The sequence below is a fragment of the Primulina tabacum genome, chromosome 17 (genome assembly GCF_025594145.1).
Source record: "Primulina tabacum isolate GXHZ01 chromosome 17, ASM2559414v2, whole genome shotgun sequence".
Lineage (NCBI taxonomy): Eukaryota > Viridiplantae > Streptophyta > Magnoliopsida > Lamiales > Gesneriaceae > Primulina > Primulina tabacum.
This window is the reverse complement of record NC_134566.1, coordinates 28,867,393-28,876,826: the sequence shown is the minus strand read 5'-3', so window position 1 is coordinate 28,876,826 and position 9,434 is coordinate 28,867,393. Positions and strand designations below refer to the sequence as shown.

The following is a 9,434-nucleotide window of genomic DNA, read 5'->3' as shown; positions in this document are numbered from 1 at the left end:
TAGCTAAATATTGATCTTGATGATGCAACGGATGGGACAGTTATGCAAATAAAGGAATGATGGTATCCTAATCTTGCTAAGTCATTATATTTTACTAATAATTTTTTCGTCTTATATTGTGACATCGTAAATCTCACGTTAAACTATATGTGGCCATGAGGAGCTACACCACATGGGTGTCAATGAGTTAGACTTTTAAGCGGCGTGTAGACCATCTCACTTATGAGCGTCTAGAAGAATTTATGAGTGAGATGACATAGACTCCAACAATTTTGTTTTTTAATATTTATTATTGTTTCTATTTAGTTATATATTATTATATTTCGGCTAAGGTCATTTAATGCGGGAAGAGTTTTTTTGTGGCGCAGGGGAAATATTATTTCCAATTTTAATTGATATATTTTATTGACTTAAGTTATTTCTCTAATATTATGTTTTCTTGTTAAATTAATTGAGTTTCATATTTAATACGATTTTGCCTTTCTTAGATAATGAGATAATCATTTAAATAGATTCGGAGATGTGATATTTGCGATAATGAATTGATGAGATATGGTAGTAGTGTTTAAAAAGAGTTTATTCCTAATAAAACTCTTATATTTCCTTGTGAAATAGGTTTTCTTATGGAATGAAACTCCACATCTATAAATGAGAGACCAAGACATCATTGAGTTTCTTCTTCTTATCGGTCAATATTCACTCACGTGTGCACGTTCAGGAATTCAGAGAAAACCTTATTCAAGAGACGTGCTGTGAAGAGTGTGATAGAGTGTTGCTGTGAATGTTGAGAACATCTGCGGACAACATCTGGGAAGAAGTTGGCCGAAGATTGCTTCTCGTGGATCTACTTTTTAGCAACACGTTTTTGCTTTCTTGTCTTAGTTTTATTCTGGTTATTTGTTTTCTCAACTTGTTGAGGAAATTTATTTTTGTCATAATCACTAGTGTTTGGTTTTGTAAACAATTGATTTTTCTAGTGATTATTTTTTGTCATAAGACACCGCACAAGTATTTATATTTGTGCAAATTTGATCTCGTCTATCTATTTATTTAAATTCAATTTGTGTTATAAAATATAATATTCCGCTGCATGTTGTTCGAGATGTTGTAACATCTGGAACAACATTTAATTCTGACAAAACACAAATTCTCTGTTTTACATCCTATAATGATATTTTTATTATTTGTGGTATCTGTCGAACAACACGAGTTCTTACAAGTGGTATCAGAGCCTACTCTTGATATACTAAGTGTTGATTCTGGTTTCTGTTTTGTTTGACAGTGAATAAATCAAATGGACACTTCATTTGCAAGTGCAGCACTTCGACCACCAGTCCTAGATGGTACCAATTACAGCCTATGGAAGGTCAAAATAAGATACTACATAAAATCTATAGATGAACGGGCATGGCAGCGCGTCATCAATGGATGGACTCCACCAGTCACACTAGATCAAGAGGGTGACAACTTGCCAAAGCCTGAAACTGACTGGACTGCTGATGAAGTGCAAAATTCCAACTACAACTCAAATGCCTTGAATGCTATATTTACTTCGGTTGACATGAACATGTTCACTTTAATCACAAACTGTACTTCTGCTAAAAGTGCATGAGATACTCTCCAAAGACACTGTGAAGGCTCTGAGAGTGTGCGACGAACCAGATTAAGGATGCTCACTTCCAAATTCGAGATGATGAGGATGGAAGAATCTGAGAACATACTCGATTACGATTGTCGCCTACGGGAAATTGCTAATGAAGCATTCAGTATTGGAAACTCTATCTCCAATGAGCGTCTAGTTAGCAAGGTCCTCCGTTCTCTGCCCGAAAGATTTAACATAAAAATTTGCTCAATAGATGAGGCTAAGGACACCTCTCAGATGGCATTGGAAGATCTTATCAGTTCACTACGCACTTTTGAGATGAACCTGGACATGCAGAAGAAGGACAAAGGGAAGACAATTGAACTCCAAGCTTCAAATGACTTCTACAATGAACTCCTTCAAATATCTCAAGAAGTCAATAATTCTGATCTCTGCGAGGATTCTATCTCCTTTATCACTAAGAAATTCGGTGATTACTTGAAAAGAATCAGAGATAAAAAGAAGGATGCACAACCATTTAAACCTCCAAGTTTTCCTGCACCTGAAAGGTCACAAAAGAACCCTGCCAAGCAACAATTTCAACCAAGGAATGAAGGCAAGAGACAATACAATTCAAAAAGATATGATTCGGTGCAGTGTAGAGAGTGCAAGGGATTTGGACATTATGCCAATGAATGTGCTAACAGATTGCGAAAAAACAAAGGCTACAATGTGTCTCTAAGCGATGAAGAATCCGATGCTGAGGAGAAATCCACTGATGAAGAAAATCAAACCTCCTTGACTGCGATATTGACAGAAAATCGCAGACTGCAGGTGAACCCTTTAGGTGTTGCACTAGGTGTTGGCACACCTGGCCGCAACATCTGCAAAAATTCAGTATGCTTGAAATCCATAACTTCTGGAAATTTGAGTGGATATGATGAATCAGAAGATGATGATGAAGGAATCACTCTTGAGGGTGTGCAGAAGCTTTATGAAGAGCTGTTTGAAGATTGGACCAAAAGAAACAAGTTGAACTCAAGTCTTATGAAGGAGAACGTTGAACTAAAAGCTGTAGTTGCCAAACTTGAGGTAATCTTGAGCAAAAAGGATTTGGAACTTGGAAAGACCAAAGAAGAACTTCAAAAGGCAACTGAAACCTTGTCCAAGTATAATTCAAGCACATCCAAGCTTGATTCCATACTTTTGATGGGAAGAGATGATAAAAAGGGCCTAGGTTTCAAAGACAGTGTGTTTGAAATTGGTGAATCTTCCAAGTCAACTATTTTTGTAAAAGGAAAGGCCGATACATCCACACAACCACAATCCATGTCGCCTATCAAAAGCTCTCCACCAAAAAGACAAACTGGGACATCCATTCCTAGGAAAAGAAAACGAAGGTACGTATGTCATTACTGCTTTAAGCCTGGTCATATAAGGCCCTACTGTTTTAAACTCAGGGATGATCGCATGAATCAAAAGTCAAGTCGGATGTTGCCCCGAATGTTGTCCAACATTTCCCGCAACACCTCCCATCATCAACCTACAGTAAGACAGGTTTGGGTACCAAAGGTAAAAATTCACTGCAATGTTGTTTATACTTCATTAAAAACTAACACTGCAGGTCATTGGTACTTTGATAGTGGAAGCTCACGTCACATGACAGGATCAAGAGAACATCTCATCGATTATGTTGAACAAAATTGTGGTAGAGTGACATATGGAGGGGGAGCTAAAGGAAATATTGTGGGAAAGGGCACATTGAATGTTGAAGGACTACCAAAGCTCCACAATGTGCTTCATGTTGAAGGACTAAATTCAAATTTGATAAGCATAAGTCAATTGTGTGATGATAATTTGCTTGTTAAGTTTGATAAACATACTTGTGAAGTTTTTGATGAAACTAATTTGTGCATTATGACAGGTACAAGGTCTTCAGATAATTGCTATCAAATAAGTGAAGAATCATCATGCAAGCATGTGCAAATCACCGAACTTGACCTTTGGCATCAAAAAATCGGACATGCAAAGAATTTGAAAATTCTTTATTCTCATCCTTTTGTGACAAGAAGGGAATCTCACATGAATTCTCGGCACCAAAAACCCCACAACAAAATGGCATTGCCGAACGTAAGAACATGACTTTGCAAGAAATGGCAAGGGTGATGCTAGCTTCAAAGAATATCTCAAAGCGTTTTTGGGCAGAAGCTCTTAATACAGCGTGCCATATTTCAAATAGGGTCTATTTAAGAAGTGGTTCAACCATGACTTCTTATGAGATCATCATGGGAAAGAAGCCTAATCTTAAATATTTTCATGTGTTTGGCTGTGTTTGTTACACTTTGAATGACAGGGACCAACTTGCAAAGTTTGATGCAAAGAGTGATAAGTGTTTGTTTTTGGGATATGCCACTAATAGTCGAGCTTATCGCATGTTTAATTTAAGAACTAGGACTATTATGGAATCCATTAATGTTATATTTGATGATTGTGCAGATCTCAAAAAGAAAACTACTGAAGATGACGTTGAAGACCTTCTGGACAATCCAATTTCACTGGAAAATGCAGATGTTGTCCCAGATGTTGCAACATCTAGCACAACACGTGAAACTAAAGTCACTGAACCTGAAGAAAATCATAGTGATGATGATGCAGTAGATGATGGATCATATATTCCGAGCAAAATTCAGAAGGATCATCCATCATCCCAAATAATTGGAAGCGCACAAGGTGATGTCCAAACTCGAAAGAAAGAGAAAGTCGATTACCGAAAAATGGTTGGACTTGTATGCATGAGTTCGGCTTACTCACAGGTTAGATTTTCATGCTTTGTGTCCCAAATTGAACCTAAAAATGTCGACGAAGCTTTAAAAGATGAGTTTTGGATTAATGCTATGCATGATGAGCTTGAAGAGTTCGTTCGGAATGATGTTTGGGATTTAGTTTCACCTCCTGACCATGGCAATATAATTGGAACAAAGTGGGTTTTTAAAAATAAAACTGATGAATCAGGGAACATCATTCGAAACAAAGCAAGGTTGGTTGCTCAAGGATACACACAGGTTGAAGGGATTGATTTTGATGAGACCTTTGCACCTGTTGCCCGCATTGAGTCAATCCGACTTTTGCTAGCTATTGCATGCTTTATGAAAATCAAATTGTTTCAAATGGATGTTAAAAGTGCATTTTTGAATGGTTTTTTGAGTGAGGAAGTACATGTTAGACAGCCTAAAGGATTCAAAGATCCACACAATCCGAATCATGTGTACAAGTTGAAAAAGGTCCTCTATGGGTTGAAGCAAGCACCACGTGCTTTGTATGGCAGACTGACTGATTACCTACTTGACATTGAATTTAAACGAGGTGAGGTAGATAAAACGCTCTTTATTCAAAAATCTAAAGGTGAGATTCTTATATGTCAAATCTATGTCGATGATATCATTTTTGGCTCCTCATCCCAAAATCATGCTAATGACTTTGTTGAATGCATGTTTACTACATTTGAAATGAGCATGGTTGGTGAATTACACTTCTTTCTTGGTATGCAAATCAAACAAATGCATGATGACATCTTCCTGTGCCAAAGTAAGTATGCTAAGAATCTAGTCAAGGAATTTGCAAATGAAAACACCAAACACACGAAGACACCTATGGGCTCAAATGAAAAATTATCTAAAGATGTTGCGGCCAAAGATGTTGACAACACCCTTTACCGCAGCATCATAGGAAGCCTTCTGTACTTGACTGCTAGAGGCCCAGACTTAATGTTTAGTGTTTGCTTGTGTGCTAGATACCAATCTAATCCTAAGATTTCTCACTTAAGAGCCGTAAAACGTATCTTACGATACATAGCCGGAACCATTGACTTAGGATTATGGTATATGCACGAAACCAACTCAAATCTAGTAGGGTTCTCAGACGCTGATTGGGCTGGGGATTTATGCGATAGAAAAATTACTTCGGGTGGCTGTTTTTTTCTTGGAAATAACTTGATCTCATGGCATAGTAGAAAACAAAATTGTGTATCACTTTCAACAGCTGAATCCGAATATGTAGCAGCTGGAAGTGGTTGCACTCAAATTTTGTGGATGAACCAAATGATAACAGACTATGAGCTTAAGAGTGAACCCTTACTGGTGTACTGTAACAATTCTAGTGCAATAAATATTTCAAAAAATCCAATACAACACTCTCGAACCAAACACATTGACATTCGTCATCACTTTATTCGAGATCTAGTAGAGAAGGATTGATTCGGATGGAATTTGTTGATACAAATAATCAACTGGCCGACATATCCACCAAAGAATTAGACTTTGAGAGGTTCTCCAATCTTAGGAAATCTCTCAGCATGTGTTCTGTCTGATCATACATAGATGTTGTCTCAGATGTTACAACATCTCGGACAACATCTAACATGCATGTGCATTTCTAGGTTTCAGACATATTGCATTTTCATGCATTCTATGATATGATGTGTTGAAATGATGTTGCTTAATCTTCTGTTACACTTACAATTCCTTATTCTATCTTAATTGACACACTTGGATATGGTTAACAATCTGATTAAATCACAAAGTAGTTGAAAAATGTTCATGTACTCCATGACATTGTCCCATACGAAAAGTGACTTGAAAAGATTGAATAAAAAGCAAAATCAATCATGAATATGCTCTGTATCAGAAGAAAAGATGGAAAAAGCTACCTAAAAGAGTCAAATGAAGACTGTGCTTTTAGTGTGGAGCTACCTCTTCTGAATTCAATATAGAAAGGAAAATAGAAGAAAATGGAAAAAGCTACCTAGAATAGTTCAAAAGAAGACCGTTCTTCTAGTGTGGGAGCTACCACTTCTATGGTCAGAAAAATAATAAATCTCTAAGTGTGCAGTACAATCAAAATTATTTTCTGGAATTGGACGTGTTGTCAGAAGATGCTGCCAACATTTGTGACAACACCTCATCTGTATATATATCTCATACTTGTTTCATGTTCTTAATTTTGTTACATTCTGTTATAGGCATAAATAGGTCATGCATAAACATATCATCGTGAATATTGCTGTGTCAAATGGACATGGGTATTTTAACAAAGTAAAATTCGGTGAAAATCCAGATTTTGCGACAATCTTTAATTTATGTGAGCATTGATGTCCAGTGGGGCTAAAGGTCGATGTGGAGTTATTTCTGGATATTTTGAACAGTTTTTTTTAAATTGCCTCAGTATTTTTTTTATGTTAAAGATCCTAAACAATGCTGTTATTTTCTTATCGTTGGAGAAATTATGTGGAGTGAATCATATTTATCGTTTGCGTTAATTTGATTGTTTGATTTTGTTACCGTTGCACTGATCATTCATACTTATCTCATATATTTACACCGCCTAATCCATCATTATCTGCCGAATTATCTCTCGAATTTCCGTACCATCTTCGCACAATTTCTTTCTGCAAAACTTTTTCCCCAAAATTGTCGATTCTTCTCTTTGCTTGAAACTTATCTCGTGACAATGGCAGGAAAGGGCTTTGATCCACACGATATCCTAAGCGAAATGGGCCATACAGAGGATGTTTCCTCACCTCCCGCAACACATGCTGCAACACCTTTTGTCCAGAACCTGCAGATCATTCCTGCTGCTCTTATGCCCGAGCCTCTGGAAGTTATTGCTCCCGGCGAACCTGGGAATGCTTTTGATGTTGATAATCCACCGATAATCCAGGTGTTCGATCCTCCGCGCCAGCAAGTGCTTCGCTCCAAAAGACAGGCAGGGTATAACCCTGATTTGACCACCTCCAAACGATTTTGTCGAAAGGGTGAGGGGACGAGCCGACCTTCACTTGCTGACCCTGAGCACACCTCAGGTGATGACTCTGCCGATGAAGATTTTGAACTTGTGGCCCGTACAAAGAGGGTTCCTCCGTCCTCAGCCAGTAGTGATTCCTCCGGTGACTCCACTCCTTCTGCTATGGACGTCCCGCCTCATCCTCCGCCAATGTCCTCACCACCTCGTGATGAGGAAATTACGTTGGCCCAATTTATGGCCAACCTCAAAAGCCAACAAGCTGCTCGATCATCTGGCCCAAATGTTTCTGAAGACTCCAGTGCCTCTGCTAATACCGTACCGGTAGATGCTCCTGCTCCTACGGGTGTTGTTTCAGATGATGAGACCTCCTCGGACATCATAAATGAGATACCAAGACATCATTGAGTCATCAGTCAATGGTACACATGTACGTTGATGTACCTTGTGAAATAGGTTTCCTTATGGAATGAAACTTCACTTCTATAAATGAGATACCAAGACATCATTGAGTTTCTTCTTCTTATCGGTCAATATTCACTCACGTGTGCACGTTCAGGAATTCAGAGAAAACCTTATTCAAGAGACGTGCTGTGAAGAGTGTGATAGAGTGTTGCTATGAATGTTGAGAACATCTGCGGACAACATCTGGGAAGAAGTTGGCCGAAGATTGCTTCTCGTGGATCTACTTTTTAGCAACACGTTTTTGCTTTCTTGTCTTAGTTTTATTCTGGTTATTTGTTTTTAGAAAGTATTTGTTTTCTCAACTTGTTGAGGAAATTGATTTTTGTCATAATCACTAGTGTTTGGTTTTGTAAACAATTGATTTTTCTAGTGATTAATTTTTGCCATAAGGCACCGCACAAGTATTTATATTTGTGCAAATTTGATCTCGTCTATCTATTTACTTAAAGTCAATTTGTGTTATAAAATATAATATTCCGCTGCATGTTGTCCGAGATGTTGTAACATCTGGAACAACATTTAATTCTGACAAAACACAAATTTTCTGTTTTACATCCTATACTGATATTTTTATTATTTTTGGTATCTGTCGAACAACACGAGTTCTTACACAGACAAAGAAGGCAGGCTTTGTTGAATAGGTCAGCAGACTTTGTTGATTAATTGTGAGGAAAAACAAGTCGTATTTTGCATGCCCTGCAGATGGAAGGAAACTTCCTATAAACGATTCACACTCTGATTTTCGACTATAAATAGAGCTCTCCCCCTCATTCTGAAATCACCTCTTCTTCGAGTTTTCTCTCATTCCTATTAGTTCTATAATATTTGTGAGGTGTTTTGTTCTCCTGTATTAAGAGAGTGCATGTTCTCTTTGGAAACACAGTGAGTGAGTTGTACACCGTAAAATATTATAGTGGAATTCTTTTCATCTTACCCGTGGTTTTTACCCTAATAATTTTTAGGGGTTTTCCACGTAAATCTCGGTGTCCAGTTTATTCTTTATTTTCGGATTTTATTATCTCAAATTCCGCACGTAGGACCAATAAGTGGTATCAGAGCCTTGGTTTAAAATTTCTTAAAATTCTGAGTATGCTCTGTGGTTGCAGCCTAGACTGATCTTCCACATCAGAAAAGATTTTTTGAGATTTTTTATTTAAGGTGGGATTATTTTTTTCAGTCGACTAAAATTGTTGTAGACATAATGGCGGGAAGGTATGAGATAGTAAAGTTCAACGGAAGCAATTTTATGCTGTGAAAAATAAAGATACAAGCAGTTTTAAGAAAGGAGAATTGCTTGGCGGCTATTGGAGATAGACCGGTGGAAATTACAGACGATGGAAAGTGGAATGAGATGAACGATATTGATGTTGTCAATTTACACTTGGCTATAGCAGACGAAGTTTTTTCAAGTATCTCTGAGATAAAAACAGCCAAAGTTATCTGGGATACTCTGACAAAGATGTACGAGGTCAAGTCATTACACAACATGATTTTCCTAAAGAGAAGACTTTATACTCTTCGGATGGCGGAATCCTCATCGATAACCGACCATATCAACACACTAAATACCCTATTTGCCCAATTCACTTTC

The 9,434-nt window shown here is 37.5% G+C and overlaps 1 protein-coding gene across 1 annotated transcript; it reads left to right on the top strand.

The window, feature by feature from the left end:
- The first annotated feature begins 1,294 nt into the window (after positions 1-1,294).
- LOC142530659 (uncharacterized) lies at positions 1,295-3,539 on the top strand. Its single transcript, XM_075636478.1, has 5 exons — positions 1,295-1,589; positions 1,638-2,731; positions 2,880-2,982; positions 3,207-3,376; positions 3,507-3,539. The coding sequence occupies exons 1-5, from the start codon at positions 1,295-1,297 to the stop codon at positions 3,537-3,539; spliced, it is 1,695 nt and encodes a 564-aa protein (XP_075492593.1).
- The last annotated feature ends 5,895 nt before the right edge of the window (positions 3,540-9,434 follow it).

Coding starts and splice junctions, on each gene's coding strand:
- LOC142530659 (XM_075636478.1), top strand. CDS start 1,295: ATGGACACTTCATTTGCAAGTGCAGCACTTCGACCACCAGTCCTAGAT. Junction 2,983..3,206: donor CCTAGGAAAAGAAAACGAAG/GTACGTATGTCA, acceptor CTAACACTGCAG/GTCATTGGTACTTTGATAGT. Junction 3,377..3,506: donor GACTACCAAAGCTCCACAAT/GTGCTTCATGTT, acceptor GCATTATGACAG/GTACAAGGTCTTCAGATAAT.